The 18,960-nt window shown below is 42.6% G+C and overlaps 1 protein-coding gene across 4 annotated transcripts in view; it reads right to left on the bottom strand.

Moving 5' to 3' along the window:
- MTM1 (myotubularin 1) overlaps window positions 1-18,960 on the bottom strand; it is a gene marked incomplete at both ends in the record, with an annotated part of 81,210 nt that overhangs the window by 25,233 nt on the left and 37,017 nt on the right. For all 4 annotated transcript variants that reach the window (XM_079727514.1, XM_079727515.1, XM_079727516.1 and 1 more), the window contains 2 exons: window positions 2,505-2,654; window positions 4,953-5,036. In XM_079727514.1, the coding sequence (XP_079583640.1) occupies window positions 2,505-2,654; window positions 4,953-5,036 (234 nt within the window). The remainder of the gene's footprint in view (window positions 1-2,504; window positions 2,655-4,952; window positions 5,037-18,960) is intronic.

Genomic DNA, 18,960 nt, shown 5'->3' with positions numbered 1-18,960 from the left:
CTTGGGAGATTTAAGACTGGAATCACCAGGCCATGTTAAGAAATGCTATTCTTACGAGTTGTTTCACCTCTTACCTGCTTTTTCTTTTGGGATCTCAACTACCTTTATAAAAAGGATGCTTGCCATATAGCTGACCAGGTACAAGTAATGCAAATTTCACATCAACTACCGTGGTGCTTTTAAAGTTTATGCTACTATATTAGGCTATTCTTTTTGAAGTTAATATGTAGAAGCCATAAATAATTAAGGATGTACACAAATATTTAGCCACCAAAAGATGTTTATCACAGCACTGTTTATAATAGGAATAGAAAACTGATTGACAGTTTTCTGTCAATCTACACAGTACATCTACACACCAGCACGTAAACAGAGTCATCGGTGCAGAAAAAGCAGATTGAGACATAAACCACAGAATAATTTCCTTTTTTTCAAATAAAAATATGTATGCATAGAAGGAAGTCTGGAAGCACATAACTGGTTCTCACTAGGTGGCAGTATCCTTTAGCCTTACCAGTATTTTTGTAAATGTCTAAAATAAATATGTATTACTTATATGTTAAAGAATTCGATAACATTAAGACCAACCTGTTTGAGAACAAAGGAGTATGTATCCATTAATGGGAACACTAATGCATGTGGATTATTTTGTTATTCAGTGATATTTTATAATACTCTGCATCTTATTTATGGACAACATAACAAGACTGCTTTCTCATCAATGCTTTTTTTTTTTTTTTTTTTTTTTGCGGTATGCGGGCCTCTCACTCTTGTGGCCTCTCCCGCTGCGGAGCACAGGCTCCAGACAGGCAGGCTCAGCGGCCATGGCTCACGGGCCCAGCCGCTCCGCAGCATGTGGGATCTTCCCAGACCGGGGCACGAACCCGTGTCCCCTGCATCGGCAGGCGGACTCTCAACCACTGCGTCACCAGGGAAGCCCATGCTTTTTGTATCTTTATATGTTGTTTTTTTTTAAAAAGAACTGAATATAAAATATTAATGATTTCATATCAAAAGCAAATACATTTCCTGGGTTATAGTCAAGGGTCAGGTGGTTAGAAGGTATTCAGAAAGAGTAAGTACATTATCTATTATTAGATATTATTAAGCATGGTAATCTATAAAGATAGAGAGGTGATGGAGAGCTTAGCCTTAGTTTTTTTTAGGAAAAATAAATGCAAATTTGCCATCACAAAGTAAGAAGGATGAATAAAATGGCTAAATAAAAAGCTAAGCATTCTATTTGCTCTACAGTGGGCTCCCATTCACTCAGAACAGGGGGAACAACTGGATCAAGATGGCAGCCTGAGCACAGTGGACTGGGTTCAGTTGTTACATTTCCTCTCCTACCCCCAATCCCGTGAAATTCACACACACACACACACACACACACACACACACATGCGTGCACACACACAGTAGATGTTCAATAAATATTAATAGAATGAAGGAGTGAACAAAATCAATTCACACTATCCTAGCCCAGTTCTCCTGTGGGTGAGGCATGGATTAGCAAGACAGCTAGCCAGGGCAGGGGTGGAGCACAAGAGGAGCGAAATGGTAATTCTGGCTTCATCAGCACAGTGTTCTAGCAAAATAAGCCAAAGAACATACTTTCAAGTATAATATATATCATGAAGATATGAACGGACACTCATGCTTAGCGAAGCAAGTGCATTAAAAACGTTACAATTCATATTATGTTGATAGCATAACAAAAGTTTCACACAACTATCCTTTTAGGGACAAAAATGTCTAGACTTGGAAGTTAAAGGCAACGTGACATTAAATCTTAATTTTTCAACCCTTGTTTTTCAAAATCAAACCAAAACAAAATAAGACAATGTACTTATTATGACATGCCCTGGAAATTAACAGAGGGGAAAAAATCTCTAAATTTTTAGCCAACAAGATTTATGGACACAGAGTAGACAGGGTGACTCGTACATAAATATTTAAGAACCAAAGACTAATTTATGAACTAGGTCCAGTGATACCGTAAATATAGTTTGGGATAGTTTGCACCTGACCCCAGGTTGCTAATGGTATGAAGGCAGCTTACAAACATGATGAGGACAGACGAATCCTAATAAAGGTGGTACGTAAAAGCCTATACTCATAGGCTCCATAACATAGGCTAGTGCATGGTTTCCAGCATAACTCAACCGACATTACCCAGAGCCTAACGCCCGTCAGTTATTGGGCTACAAAGACACAAGCCACAGAGACCTTGTCCTTCCTTCTTCCTTTCCACCTGGTGTTACCTGTACCCTCTCCTGTATAAGAATTACTTGAGTTCATTCTCGGTCCTTGATTGCGAGCTCCTGGAAGGCAGGTGACGTCTTACTTCTTGCCCCATTTGGCCTGCTGCTTTGCACTCAGAGGACACTTGATAATTATTTGTGTGACTGAAATTCCAAAAGACTGTTTCTCTGAATTACTTGACTACTGTTCTCATGGAAGAAAAGGCACTCCTTACAGAAAACATTAATTGCAGTACTCACTGGAATTCGATTTCGGGATCTAAAAGTTGCAACTCTCCTGAGATCATCATCTGAGGCACGATATGGAACCACCAAGAGAGCCGGGTAAGTGTCGCACAGTTCATAGCACTTATTAATAAAAGTGATTCTCCAATGGTGATTGGGCAAGCCCTGCAGGAAAAAAGGAAGTCCACGTCAGCACTGATGATTTCATCTCTGGATCTGGCCTTGGATGGGTCTCCTTTCTTCTTTCGAGCAGAATGTGCATGTGCCTCTGACGGCAGGGTAGTAACGGTGTACTGGTTTATAGTAAGGGAGCCAGATCGATAATCCAGACAATGTAAGAACACAAGACAAAACACTGGCGGGTTCCAGAATTCTAAACTATCGTTGGTAAATACAAATTCTCTTGAACTTGAGATCTTCCTTGATTTCATGTCAAACTTTTCTCTACTACTTGTACAATAAAGAGAAACCCAAGTTCCTCCCTGACCCGTGCAAACCGCCCCACGCCCTAAAGAAAAGTACACAGTGTAATCTTCATCTGTGTCTGATTGAGGGTAAAAAAGAAATCAGGCAAATTCCACTCCCCACTCAAAACAGAGGGAATGCTTCAACCTCCTCCAAAGTAGAAAGAGGCTAAGCTTATGAAGAAATTCACAGAAGGGAAGTAAGGAAAAACCCTCTGGGGAGGCTCATTTTGCCACCTCCTAAGAGTTTCTTCAATCAAGTGGTTTGGGATGGGTAATTGCTCTATGGGCTGTGTGAGAAATACACTCATCTGCATTCTAAGCAGATTGCTAGTGTGACACGGAAGACACCTCCCATCCTATCGCCTACCCACAAAATTGTAGCTACTGTGGACAAGGTCCAGAGGTGGTGGAATAACTCTCTCCCCATGCTCACAAACACACAAGTACACACACAAAAGTGAGCTGTGTGGGTGCTTGCTCTGGGGACGCAAATTGTATCTCGTCTTTAGGTCTGGCCCTATAGAGCTCGGACCAGACAGATGAGTCTGATGTCGAGTCCAATTAGAGAGTTACAAGTCCCATCAGAAAGGTATAAGAAAAACAGATGGAATATAATGGCATTCTAGAACTAAATACCTTCAAGAGTTCATATATGCATACAAGCTTAAAAACAGGAACTGTTTTGTTTGAAGCTAGAAGCCCTAAAAACTAAGTCTTAATATTGTCAATAACACTCAAAAACTAAGGTGCAAATATTTTAATACGTAACACTACAGAGGTCTCCAAAACATGCAAGATGTTTTAATGGTCCCTCTTCTGCCTCCACAACTGACCTAGAATAGAGGTTATTAAAATGAGAGGTACACACAGCCTTCGAAAACTCAACAAACTAAAGCTGAGTTCTGGAAGCAACAGGACATACTACTGCATACATGTGCTCTAGAGATAAATTCCCACACCCGCATCCCTGAGCATTGAATCTTCTTATGAACAGAGGCAAACCAGTGATCAAGACTAAACGGGTCACCACAGAGCACTGAGTAGAGTTCCCTGTGCTACAGCTGATTTACTTTGCTGTACAGCAGAAACTAATACAACATTGTAAAATAACTATACTCCAATAAAAATTAATTTAAAAAAAAAGACTAAAGCAGGAAGTCAACCCAGGTGCTCGGTAGTGGAAGTGGTGGCTAGAAGGTTCTTCTCAAGTCTAGGGTTCTGCGATTTTACTTTACATTCACTGGGCTTGATGTGATTCTCAAACCTCATTCAACAAAACTTCCCAATTACTTTATGAGCTTTGTAGAATGAGAATTGTGAAAAACCTCATCACAAAACTCCTAACTGTCCTATGATTTGGTTACAGCAGAGGTCAAAGTGTAGCTCTTATTCCATAATAGGCATGGGAATCTTCTTTAAAATGCAGAGACCTTTGCCCCAAACAGCAACAATACACGAAGCCTCCCGCTTTATTATTGCAAATAAACATGCATGTGGGTGAAGTTTACTAAGACAGCAGTAAAGGCAATTCTCATACACATTCATCAAAGCATTCTTGGAAAAGTCATTACAGGAAAACAGTTCTAATTCATTTGAATCTTTAAACTGAAATGAATATAACAGAAATCTAACTGCCAGTAATAGTTAAGCTCCCAAATACATACATACATCATGACATCAACTCCTGAGTAGTAAGGTACAGAAGTCTGGCTTCTCTAGACTATGAGTATTTGATTCATTTCATGGACAACATATAACGGACATTCTTCGTGTAGCGGAAGGAAAGAGGACTTAGCCATGCAGCCTTCAATGCAGCTTGAACACGGCCCTGGGATGAGCCTGTAGGTTCCACAGTACTAGAATGAGCCATATTATACCACTGCCAGGAAAAATTTATTTAGCAGGGGTGTTACTGATACTCAAAGAGCATGACTGCTGGCATATCATCACCAGGCAGGTTTGAGATTCCCCACATCTACAGTATCTACTGACTCACCTGCCTTCTGTATTCTTCAACTGGGTTATAAACCATCCATCCATCCACGTCAAACTTTTCTTCATTTAAAAATGCAAATATTGGCTAGAAAAGGCAAAAAAAAGGAAAGAATTTCAAGTTCAGTGTTAAGGAACTAATACTCTATTAATACTACATCCTTTGATTTTTTTTTTTTACCAGATTTGCTTACCATGAAATCACAACCCCAACTGAGACTTTTAAGCAAGAAATAAGTGATAAATTTAGACTAGATTTACACTACCTTCTATCTTGATTAACAATTGTATACTTTTGAGACTGCAATTTTCTATGGCTACACACATCTCTTTTGGTGTTTTTTTTTTTAATGCTGTTGCACAAAACTCAGATTTCCAGACCCAAAAATGCCTATCCGTTTTAAGCAGTATTAGCAATTGACGGGTTAAAGACACTAAAATATAAAAGAAAAAGAAAATTCAGCAATGATTATTAAATAGTGCAACTGTCTCAAAAGGGACCAGTGGTGTGTTAATCTATTAAGAAAGTGACAGAACGTTAAGAAAATTCTTAATTAACTGTTTTCTGTGAATTCGGAATCAATGCCCTGATCTCTGAAACAACAGGCCTCAGGCCTCTCACCTCTTCTCTATGCTCACTCTCAAGGTGATACTGATGAATTTCATGGCTTTGAATACCATCCATACCCTGGCGACTCCTAAATATCTATCGCCCTCCAGCCCCACTGTGATCTGCAGACTTGGCCACCACAGCCGGGGGACTGCGACCTTCACAACTCCTCCCAGTCTCCCCATTTCAGCAGATGACAGCGCCATCCTTCACACTGATTGAACCAAAACCTTGGCATTATGCTCATCACCTCACTGCTACCACCCTGGTGTAAGGCTCTGCCATCTCCACTTGGATTATAATAACACCTGCTAACTGGTCCTCTGCTTTCATCTTTACCTCTAAAGTCAGAGTAACTGTGTCACAACCTAAGTCAGGTCAAATCCTTCCCTTGTCCCAAATCCTCCTGTGGCTTTCCATCTCACTTTGGGTAAAAGTGGAAGTACTTGCCACCTGGCTATGTCCCCCACCACATCTCTGCTCTTCCTCTTGCTCAATCCACTCCAGCCACGCTTTCAGTGCCGCTCCCGGAAAGCAACAAGCGCACACCAATCTCAGGGCCTTTGCACCTGCTGTTCCACTTGTCTGGAATCCTTTGCCCTCATGGTTTCCTCCCTTACTTCTTTCACATCTCTGCTCAAATGTAATCTTAATCAGTGAGCCTTTCTCTGACACATGTTCCCCCACAACAGGACCACCCATTCTCCTTCCCATTTTATTTCCATCACTTACGACTATTTGACCTATATTCACTTATTTGTTACTGCTGGACCCCTACCGTCCTCCCTCCTAGACCATGGGCTCCATGAAGGCAGACACTTGCTTTTTTCCCACCCTGGATCCCCAGTAACTGGAACGGTGTCTGGCCTGTGTAGGTGGAATACATATTTGTTGACCGAATGAGGACGGGAAGCCTTATACAGCCCCTGCTAAAGCGCTTTCTCTGGAGGCACTTTTCCTCTAAGTATCTTCCTTCCACCCATTTTCCTGTTATCAGCCTGTGGCCTCCAATGCTAGTGTTCCCCCGACCCCAGCGTTACAGAGAATTTCTGGTAAAGCATCAGTTAGCGGCAACGGTTTTCTGTACTTAAGTGGCAAGAGGTTTAAGGTGAAAACTGATCAAGATCATGCTCTCCGGACTGTCTTCTTGAACTTTCCAAAGCATGTGGCACCCTCAGCAGGTCTCAACTCTGGCAGCACTAGGCCCAAGTGCTCTGTATTCTGTGACTGCACATTAGCAATGACGCTGACCTAGCTATGCAATTGAGGCTTTAGGCTGACAGTGAATCCACAGGAATACTTAATTATTCAGTACTCCTGGGGAAAACAAGTGATTTCTGTTAACTGAAGTTCAACTCAGAGACAGAGGGACTTCTGGTGCAAAGAGCACTAAAATGTATAGCATGCTTCTTTATCCATACACGGAATCTATAGAACATGTCCAAGCATCCTCCTGGTGACATATGAGCCTGGGACACTGCCCTGGTCAGTACCTGGCCCAGGTAAATACTCAATACTGCTGAACCTCGTGCTGGTGACATACTTGTAGATGACATAAGGCTGTACTGTCACTCACTTTAGAAGAAAACCTAGAATCTGCTTTCTTGAAATAAGTTCCTGATCTCAACGTGTCTTGTTCATTTTTCAGTTTTTAGCTATTTGCATCTTTCCCATGAAACTCAAGCAAATATGGTGTCCTTTTAAGAAGAAGGAATAAAATTTTTCACTCAGAGGCCAAATAATGCTTTCTCTCCAGAAAAACCATCATGTGTATTAATGCCCAGAGTGTGCTCCGACTTGCCAGCAGCATTTTCAATAACTTTCTATTTCTCAATCACTAATAAAGCAACTCCTTCTTTGCTTCAAATATCTATCCTCTTGCGTCTTACATTAAAATTACAAGTGTAATCTAAGTATACAAAACTGTTATCATCAGAAGATAAAGTTCTATAGCCCAAACCAAAATTATCCCCATAATTTCTTTAATGTTTGAAAATAAGTCATATAAAAGAATTGTCATTAATATGGGAATGATGGTGTCCTCAAGGTAGCGACCTACCAGGTGGCCTTTCTCATGAAATCAGTCTGCAGTGACACTGAGTGACGTCCAGATATATAGGACGAATGCATGACTGGCATCCTTTACCCGGGAAACGCGCCTATGGGAACTCTATGACGGACAGAGCTTCCAGGAGACTCTTTTTTTTTTTTTGCGGTACGCGGGCCTCTCACTGTTGTGGCCTCTCCTGTTGTGGAGCACAGGCTCCGGACGCGCAGGCTCAGTGGCCATGGCTCACAGGCCCAGCCACTCCGCGGTATGTGGGATCTTCCTGGACTGGGGCATGAACCCGTGTCCCCGGCATTGGCAGGCGGACTTTCAACCACTGTGCCACCAGGGAAGCCCACCAGGAGACTCTTGATGCTAAGAGCCAGACTGGGACCACAAATATTTCAGGCAACTTTATGAATCAAATAACAGTCAGATATTTCTTGCCATGAAATACATATCAACACATCTAGCACTGAACTGGAGCTTAAGGTGGAAAAGACCAGGTGCTCAAACCAATATTTTAATCATCCAAATAAATCAGCTTACAATCACAAGAAAACATTTTTTTAAAAAAGCATTACTTGTTAGCTTTTAAAGGAAAACACAATGTAAACACTAAGTTGTCATTAACTCCTTGGCTCTATTGAAGCAAGCGTTCCACAAGAACCAACACTGACAGTTTCTAAAGTTGAATGTACAGGACTTACTTCTCAGATATTTCAATTTTTACCTTATTTCCCTTAAAGATTCAGATAAGAGAACAAAGCAAGACTTTTAAAACACAAGCTCTCAATAGACTAACATAAAGGTGGATTATTACAAAAAACTTAAAACTACTAAGCATTAAAGCAAGGACAACAGAACCCATTCATCTGTACCTCATTATTAAAAAGTACAAAATTCCCTACAAGTGGTTACTTGTTACAAGGCTAATTACAGCTCTTGCCTGGAAATTGTTAAAACCTAAAGTTAGCAGGTTATGTGTCTTGAGGTTTTTAGCTGTCCTTTATTTTCTTATAGACTCGCAGTTTTTAAGGCTTTGAGTTTTTTAGAACTTGATCTGCGGGTTGACATTTTCCAGTTGTTCCTAACCACACCCCTGGGTCCGTAGGGGACCTGGTTGGGAAACACAAGTCCCACAGAGAGAACTGCTTCTAGAGACGCTCCCTCCTGAGGGCACGCAGGGAGTCAGGTTCGCCAAGTGGGTGATGATGTGTCCTCGGTGACCCCGTCCCCGCACCCATTTTGCTTCACGGCCTGTGCAGAACACCAGAAGGATTCAATCCCAGCTCAGCAAAGCCTCGGGGCAGAGGATGGTTTGCCGAAGGTCAGCGTTCAGCGTGCACTTCCAGAAGCCCTCCTGGCTTTCTCCTCAGGCCTGGGCCCTGCCTCGCCTCTGCCTCGGGACCCTGGGGTGGGGGGGCACTTCCCCAACGTGCCAGGCACTGCCTGTGCCCCGGCTCGCCCCGCTGAACCAGAACCTCCAGGGGGTGATGCCCTGATCCTCAAGGGCCATGGAATACTCCAGAACGCGTGGGAATCTTGCCTGAGGGTTCTGTGTGGCCAAGCTTTGGGGGGCTGCTTTACTTTTTTTAAGTGATTTTGCAACAATTATAGATATATGAGAAGTTGCAGAGAAAGGTACAGGGAAGGCCCTTCACCCAGCCTCCCCAGTGTGAGCATCTTGCATAACCGGAGCCCAGCATCAAAGCTAGGAAACCGACATCAGAAAACAGACACACTCAAGTGCTCACCCCTGGCTTCAAGTGAGCAGGTCTTCCTTTATTTGGCTCTGTATGAATATTTGGGCATTTCACCAATTCAGATTCCTACTAGTCAAGAGATACCATGCATGGAGCGCATGGAGACTTGAGAGGAAAAAAAAAAAGCAATCCTGTGCATTTTTTCCAGGATTAAAAATAGCACAATGTAACATTTGAAAAATGTTAAAGGACAAAATTGAGATGAAAAACTCCAATTTCACACTAGGGATAAAAACAGCTCTGACAAAGAGAATGTAACTTGTCTTTTTAATTTAGCTACATTTATCACTGTTATGTCTTGTGGGAGCAAACATCTGAAATGACAGCAGATTTTGGCTTTCACTTAATTAGCCCTTATTTTTAAATGGCACTTATATAAAGATGCACTGACTTGCTTTAAACATCTAGATTGGATTTATTCTTACTGAGTAGAATCTATAAATAATGAGTGATTCATGAGTTTCCTTCTTTGAGGAGGGAGAACTGTCTGTCACCGAATTAGGATTCCCTGATCTCACGACCGCCCCTCATGGACAGCCTCTTCTCCCAAAGGCTTGTCAACAATGTCGTGTCTCAGAAGTGGATGTTTGAGAGTTAGATTTATAAAAATTAAAGATCATTCAATAGGGAGACAGTTACAGAAGAAGACAATTTTTACAGTATTGAGGAAAATAAATTGATAAGCTATGTAGATGCAATAGTGCTTTCAAATGATGCTGCCACCACACAAAGGCATGGTCATCAGTGGACACGATTTACTACATCTCTGAAGACCTAGCCTTAAAAATTCAGGAAACTGGTCACTAACTCTCTCCTGATAGAATTTTGGAATGTTTGAATAGGAATCTAAGTGAGCATTTTTTTCTAATTTGATTCCTGAAATTTGCCTTTTTCAAAGCTTCCATCTACCACTGAAGGAAACAGCAATGTAAAATTATCTCATTTTCATCTTTTGGATTACACTTAAGAAATAAGACCCCTTCATCTAAGAAAAATAATTCTTTCATTCAGGTTAGGAGAAAAAGTCTAAAATTTTAAGGAAGAACCATAGGAGGTGCTGAAACTTGGCAGAGTTTATAATTGTAAGTAACAGCTTCATGCTAGATAGGGATTTCAGCCTCTTTTCACATGACTTGACATAGTTAATTCATACAACTGCATCAAAAGTAATTGCATCCAAAAATCTGACAAAAGTCTCATAGGTCAAAAAGCAACTTGCTTGTCCTATTTCTACCACTTCCCCTGGAGAAAATGGCTTTAATATTCTTGAGTCAACCTTACCTTCATATATAAATGTACATATTCATTTTTTCAGGAAAGGACTACAAAAGGACATTTGAAATGTCATTTGAAAGCATTTTAGAAAAAGGACATTCTTCACTACTTGGCCACAATCATAATCATTTAAGGCTGACATTTCTCAGGGTTCATCCACTGCACCCCGATTCTTACTGTAATTCTCTCTCCTGGCAATTTTGGTCGCATCGATGAAAATTCCAATGATCACAGCCGGTCTCCCAAATAAACCTCTCCCCAGGCCAGAGCTCCAGGCCTTCATAGCCACCGGCCCCCCAGATACCCATACCTGGTTGTCCCACAGACACCTGCAACTCAGCATAGCCAAAATGCAACTTGCCCTCTCTGCCTCACTCCCCTCCTATGTTCCCCATCTTGACCACTGGTCCCACCATCGACCTATTTATCCAGGCTCGGTTCTTCCCTCTTTATCATCCCATCCCCCCTCATAACTATAACCAGTCAATCAACAAATTCTACTGATCTTATCTTCTAGGAACACTCTCAAATCCATTCTCTCCTGTCCCTGTCCATTGCCCCATTTCAGGGACTCATGATCATACACCAAGGCAACTAACAAACATCCCCAGAAATGGACTACTGCCCCTCTCTATCTACTCCGCATGCTGCAGCCCAAGGAATCTTTTTGAAACAGAAATCTAATCATGTCACTTTCCTGCCTAAACCCCTTTAAGGGCTCCCCTCACCTTCAAATAAAAAACGAAACTTCTTGGTGGGTCACATTAGGCTCTGCAAGCTTTGGCCCCGCCTTGCCCTCCAGTGCCATCTCTCACTGCCACCCTCACACGGACATCAACTCCCGGACTCTAATCCGCATGTGGGGTCAGCCTGTGTCCAGCCCCTGGACACCTGCACATACCGTCCCAGTATGCTCATCTTTCAGGATTGGCCCCCTCTAGGAAGCCCTCCTCGACACCAACCCACTGACTTTCACCTCTCCTGACACCCTGTGTATCTGTATCGTATGCATTTGTTCGTCCACATCACCCAGGAAAACTGTGCTCCCTCTGGGGACAGGGAGTGGGTATCAGCTCCAGCTCCAGCATGCGGCTGTAATGTAGGCATTACATTACAATTACAATGTCTGCTGACCAAGACTAGGGATGAAAGGAATGAAAAAGAGAAGGAACAAAAAGGGGCTTGCCCTACCAGACATTACATCTTACAAAGCCTTGATAGTCACAAGACTGTTACTGGTGCGTGAAGAGTGATTGGTGTGTGAAATGAAACATTCAGAAATAAAACCAAATACAGAGAGGAATTTGGTGTGTGATAAAGGTGGTATTTCAAACCAGTGGATTGGTCTTCAAATGATGTTGCAATAAAAGGGGGAGAAAGAGTTGGATCCCTATCTTACAAGGCAACCTTGGATAAATTCCAAATTGCTCAAACATTTACATGTTTAAAAGGAAATCAAAGTATTAGAGGAACATGGGATAATTCTTTTATAACTCTGACTGGGGAAGACCTTCCTACCTGGGATATAAAACCCAGAAGCTATAATAAAGAGAAGTGTGCAGAAAAGAGTTAACCTAGCAGGTCTGAGACTGCTGTCCTTACAGAGGCCTGTGGCATGGTTGGCCCCTGGCTGGCATCGGGGAACCTGGATTTTGGGAGAGTTCCCACCACTCCTTAACTGATAAGAGTTTAAGTTTACGGCACTTAAAATGTTTATACCAACAACGTGCTTTAAGTCAAACCCCTGCCTTCCTTCTGGGACTCTGGAAGTTTGGTATGTGCTAGGAAGAGGGTGTCTACGGGACCAGCCCCCTGGTTGGTAACATTTCCCATGGGTTGTCACAACTTGCTACTGTAGGATTTAAGTGTGCCCTGGTTTCCCCCCAACATCGCCCCATGCACCTTTTCCTTTTGCTGCTTTTGCTCTGTATCCCTTTGCTGTATTAAATCATACTTGTGAGTATGACTATATGTTGAGTCCTGTGAATTCTCCTAAGGAATCTGAACTTGGGAGTGGGCTTAGGGACCCCCATCTCTCTCTCTCTCTCTCTCTCTCTCACACACACACACACACACACACACACATATACACACACACACACAAAATCGACAAATTCTACCAAATAAGTATTTTAAAAATTATCCACAGCAAAAGCCACCATAAGAAAAGTCAAAAGATAAATGGGAAAAATATTTACAACTCATAAAGAGTTCCTACAACTAACAACAACAAAAAAGACCAAAATCCCAAAAGAAAATGGGCAGAAGCCAAAGAGAATGAAGAAACAGAAATACAAATAGCTCAAACCAAAAGATTCTCAATTTCACTCAAATAGGATAAATACAAAATAAAACTAGGAATCTACATTTTCACCTATTAGATTAACAAAGATCAAAAAATTAGAAAGTATACTGGATTGGTGTGGTAGGCAGAATAACGGTCCCCCAAAGATGTCCATGTCCTAATCCCTGGGACCTGTGTTATGTTATCCTACACAGCAAAGAGGAATTAGGTTGCAGGTGGAATTAAGATTTCTAATCGACTGACTTTAAGATAGGCTCTGAAGATGGAGGGAGAGGCCATGAGCCAAGGAACACAGTGGCTTCTAAAAGTTGAAAAATGGGTCTCACGGGCTAAAATCAAGAGCCACCAGAAGGAACACAGCCATGCTGAGACCTTGATTTTAGCCCGTGAGACCCATTTTGGATTTCTGAACTCCAGAACTGTAAGATGACAGATTCATGTTTTTAGAAGTCACTACGTTTGTGACAATTTGTTACAGCAGCTATAGGAAACTAAGACAGTTGGGGAGGATGTCTGGAAACAGGCACTCTGACACACTGCATGTCGGAGTGAAAGCCAGTACCTCTTCCATAAAGGGGAACTTGGCAATATTAGTAATTCCACTTCTAAGAATTTATCGTACAACATACATGAACACGTACAAAATGATGTTTGTGCTAGGTTATCCATCGCAGTGGTTTGTATAATAGAAAATGATTGGAAATGATGTCAATATCCATCAACAGAGGATTAAATAAAGTATGATACAGTCAACAGAATATTGTGCAGTCATTAACAGAGTGAAGAAGCCCATTTGGTAGGCAATATGTATTGGTAAATTTAAAAAGCAAGGTATGGAAGAGCATATGTAGCATGTGCCATTAGCGTCCAAGGAGGAAGGAATATAAATAACAACTTGCCTGCATATACCTAAATATCACTAGTTGTCTGTGAGGAGGGGAATGGCATGGCTGAAGGGTGCTGGGAGGGAGTTATTTTTACTGTTTTGGTTAGTTGGGCCTACCACAATATAACAAGATACCACAGACTGTGTGGCTTAGAACAATAAACTATTTCTCACAGTTCTGGAGGCTGAGAAGTCTGAGGTCAAGGAGCCAGCATGGTCTGGTTCTGGTGAGATCCGATTCCTAGACGGCCTTCGTGCTGTACCTCATGTGGTGGAGAGTGCGAGTTCTGGTGCCTTCCTCTTCTTTTAAGGGCACTAATCCCATCGTGGGGCCCCACTCCCATGACCACATCTAAAGCTAATCACCTCCCAAGGGCCCCACCTCCAAATACCATCGCACTGAGGGTTAGAGCTTCAGCACATGATTTTTGGGGGGACACAAACATTTAGTCCTTTTATCCTTCCTGACTTTTCAATCATGGGTATACATTAGCCATTTTTGAAAAGTTTAAAGTATTGGGTTGGTCAAAAAGTTCATCCAGCTTTTTCCATAAGATGGAAAGGCATTTTGGAAAAAAATGGATGAACTTTTTGGCCAACCCAATAAATGCTTGCTGCATAAATGCCCTAGTTTCTAAACAGCAGAATATTCTTATTGGTCACTTGGTTGCTGCTAGCTCCTATTCATTCACTCTACTGCCATTAGTAGATTCACTTAACAAACATTTACTGAGGGCCCATTTATGAACAAGGTATTAAGTAGAGAAAAAGATAAGACACCACCACTGTCTTTAAGGAGTCAGAAATTCTCCGAAGGAGAGAGATGAGGAGAGCGCAACTACTGCTCACGTAAAAAGGAGAACGGTAAGTGCCATGAGAGGCACAGATAAAGTGCCATGGGGCGCCAGGGGATGCCAGGGTTACTTCTGGACAGATGGGCCTGGAGGAGTGGTGATGGCATGTGAGCTCCCCTGGAAGGGTAAGACAACTTTGGACAGGGTAACGACAACGATGGCAAAAAAGTCACAAATGAGAGCCAAACTCAGAAAACACGTGGCCATCAGCAAACACCTCGGTCTGGCAGCCAGAGCATAGTCAGGTAGAAAACCAGGAGACCATGGAGAGATGCAGCCCCACAGTGGAGGAGACAGAGGTTTGCGTTTACACTGACAGGGAGGGAGGAATGGCTGAAGTTTCAGAGGCGAAGGGATGAGATAAGCTGAGCTACATCCCAGGGACAGCGACCTGACAGGAGGCACGTGTAGAAGTGGGTTGGATCGGAAACAGAACAGAAATAGGAAAACCAGCAAAAGCACCATCCCCACAGTTTAGAAAAGAAGAGATGGAAACCTGAACTAAGTTGGGCTGGGGAGGAAGAATCCCCTGGATTCAGTAAATGTTATGGAAAAGGGAAATCTCACAATGACCTTGATTTTGGAGGAGGAGGAAGAGGTGGAGAAAGAAGTGACAGCACTAGAGAAACTGGGAGCTCAAAGGAGGCTTGAGGGAAAGATGAGAGATTAATTTTAAACAGAGGCTTAGGCATCAGTTGAAGTTATGGAACAGCTAATGGGAAACATGAAGCTAAGAAGGCAATGCTGGTCAAAGTGAGAGTGAGAAATACAGCTGAGGGGATGGCACGGAGCAAGGAGGAGGGGAAGGATGGACTTCTCTAGAAAACCTATATTTAGATGACAGAAGGAAGCCGAGGAACTAGAAAAGAAAAGGAAGACCAGGAGATCAAGACCTCAGAAGCAACAGGACAGGTAGGTGTCCAGCAGTAGGATGGTCTAGTTGCTCTAATTGAGACTTCTGCTGACAAGATCTAAAACTGCTGGATAAAACAGAAACCCTTTTAAAAAATGCATTTATGAGTCAACTAGGGAAGAAGAAATACTCGGAAGCCCAAGCCAAACTGCGAACAGAATGCAGAGAGCAAGAGGAACACGCCGGCTTCCCCCCAGGGCAGGACCGGTTTTCGTGGCCTCTCAGGCTCTAGCAGAGAGGATGTAACACCCCGGGCCTGCCCCAAGATGCCAAGATGGGTGTCAAACTGGAAACTTCCTTCAATAACACTGCGCCCTCAGGGTGAGGACGAACAGGAAACAAACACCTGAGACTCCGAGGGAACTTACCTGTCTAGACGACCCGTGCTGAGTAACGGAGCCTGCAGCACAAGGCAGCCAAAACTCAAAAAGCTTGGATGGTCCGAAAAACATCAAGCAGAGAAGTTAATCTGTGACTGTCCCAGGTTGGGAGTGCCCCCCAAATGCCTGGCAGAAGAAAACATAAAACTGCCTTCAATCCCAGCCTCGGAGTCTTCCCATACATAGATAAAGGTCCAAGGAATGAGCCCACAGGCAAAATCATCACAAAATAGCCCAAGAAAGTAGGCCCCGCGAGCCAGCAGATAAGACGGCAGCAGGCCAGGCCCGGCTGAAGAGAGAGGGGGTAAAGGAAGTAGAAGACATAGCAGCCCCGAGACAAAGGGATGCTCTGAAGATCCTGACTCTGGACATTTGATGGGCATTTTATAAACATTCTCTTGCAGCTACTCCATATTTTTAAAAAACCTTTGAATGGTGGTGCAGTGGAAGAGGCCAAGTCCTCCCAAGTAGCAGGGTGGGCAGTGGGGCAATAAGGTAGGATGTGCGGGTGGGCCATGAGCGCTGTGCTCGTGGGCACGGAGGGCAGCGCGGGGGGTGGTCCAGCCGGGACCACGGTCCCTGGAGATGGGTGTGGGGAGGATGGTCCAGTACATCCCGAGGCCGGGGGGAGAGGGCAGCGGAGAGAGAGCCACACAAAGAGAACCGAGGGCCAAGTCTTGGAGGAGGCACGAAAGGAGGAGATTTAAAAGCATGATTAGACCCTCAATTAGCCAAGTTTACTGTTTATTCAAGAAAAAATAAAGGAAACGGAGAACGAAGCCACACTTCAGTCTCAGGCAGCATCCAGGCAGAGAAGTGTGGCTTCTCGTTCAATTACCAGCTGAAAATGAGCTTTTTGCTTTTAGCTATTAATTCTGTGATCAGCCTAGAAGGTAAGAGTCTGCTCCATTTCAGTCTGGTTTACAATCTCAAAGCAATTTATAAAAATGTCCCCGCCTTCTGAACTGAAAAACGAAGGCACAGGAAAACGTACCCTATGCTCTTCATTTTCTCTTCGTAGGATCATTTATACGCCTCATTCAAATGGTCAAAGAAGATGCACAGCCATAGCCCAGTGTAGTAACCTTTATGGCATTATTTTTGTAGGCAAGCGCCATGGGAGTAGAGCCAGAGAGGGCACAAGGGGAAACGGCACTGCTTATGCCACACGGCAGGGCGTGACGGGGTTCAGTGAAGCCCAGGATAAAGGGAAGGGCCCTGCTCGCTGGTCACCACAGAAAGGCCTGGCGAGCCTGTGGCTTCTCTCGAGATTAGAACCAGCGGGTCTTCTCTCCTGTGCCCATCTCCACCGCCCATAATATGGTCAGATTTATCAAAACAAACAAATACCAGAAAACTTTTTGAAACTCTATGACTGCCGATTAGCTCACAGAATAACAAAAAGTAGGAAACACTGCGATGCTGAAGAGCTGAATCCCGAGAGAGCTACGTTACCCCGCACACAGAGTCACCGGTGGAAAGAAAAGAAAAACAATTTCTGAAGAATTCTGTGTATCGCATAGCATCGCTGCCCATATTTCCCATTTATACTTAAGATGCTTTCTGGGTTTAATGCTCTGAAACTGAAGACTTTCGACTAATCCTTTAGCAACATACAGGCAATGGTTTGTTAATAAGAATACTGACTATTATCTGTAGAGCATCTTTCTTTTAAAGGGCTCAAAGTGTCCCACATATGATCACAATTACTTTACTCACATTCTTGGGAAGACTGGGTTGTGGTAATCATCCTTACCCTCTGCACCTGCTGGGAAAAATGGGGCGCTAAGAACAGAAGTGCTGACATTTATTGGGCACTTACTGCGTGCCACGCGCTTTTGTGAGCACTTTCCATTTAATCCTCACAAAACCCTTCTGAAGCAGAGAGTGTTATTATCCCCATTACAAATGAGAAGGCTGAAGCACAGAAATATTACATGATTTTCAAAGTCGCCGAGCAGGGTCTGGGCCGCCGGGAGCCTGGCAGCCAGGTCTCCAGCTCCATTTCTTCAAGTGCTACGTTTCCCTTATGTGAGTCTACAGGCCATGAGTTTAGTCATACACTCAAGCCCTTCACTTAAACAAGAGTCAAGAAAATCCACGCAGGTCTATAGCTGTAAAGATAGATTTAAGTGACTGTATTGGTGCCTAAATTAACTTAAAATGCATTTTATTCTACGTATTCTATCATTATCTAAAAGACTGTTCATCAAACTTTCTAGACTATGATTAACAGAAAGCCATACACTTCACACCATGACCCAGACACACACACACACACACACACACACACACACACACAAGGATAACCGAAAGAAATCTTTCATGAAACCATACTCATCTATATTATGTGTATGCTCTTAATGTTTTCTATTTCATTAAAAAATGCTGGTTACAACCTAGTCAACTGATTTCATGACTCAATAATACAATGGGATTCAGAGTTTAAAAAAAAAAACTCCCATCTAAAATTTGAATTATCTCTGACTATCTCATCTGAGTAAAAACTGAGCAAACAGTAAAGGAAATCAATGAAAGAGGAACTTTGGCATTGAACATACCACTCCAACAATTAAACTCTTTATTTTTCTGTAGTGCTATCAGGCTCTGTTCATATGTACACACTTTTTGTTCCTGCTTTTTAAAAAAAATTACCATCATATCAGAGGCATTGCCACATTTCTTATCATAAAAATGTAGCATTTACTTAGAATTCGTATTGAGTTACAATGCAGTTGAGAAAATGGCATACAATTTCTACTGTTTGAAAAGCAAAGCAAAAATAAAACAAGAAAATAAATGCTTTGGTGGAAATACAAAATGTAATCTAAATAATTTTCAAGTCTTAATGGGTTGACATAATATAGAAACAATCAAGGTAATGGTTTGAGGTCCACTGTGTGTGGCTAAGTTTAATTCAAGCTCAATTCAAAGTTTAAGTCTCCAACTGAACACACTGAGTGGTGAAAATACTAA

The sequence above is a fragment of the Hyperoodon ampullatus genome, assembly GCF_949752795.1.
Source record: "Hyperoodon ampullatus genome assembly, chromosome: X".
In the NCBI taxonomy this organism is placed as follows: Eukaryota; Metazoa; Chordata; class Mammalia; order Artiodactyla; family Ziphiidae; genus Hyperoodon; species Hyperoodon ampullatus.
Note: the sequence above shows the minus strand (reverse complement) of the source record. Positions and strands in the feature narration are given on the sequence as shown.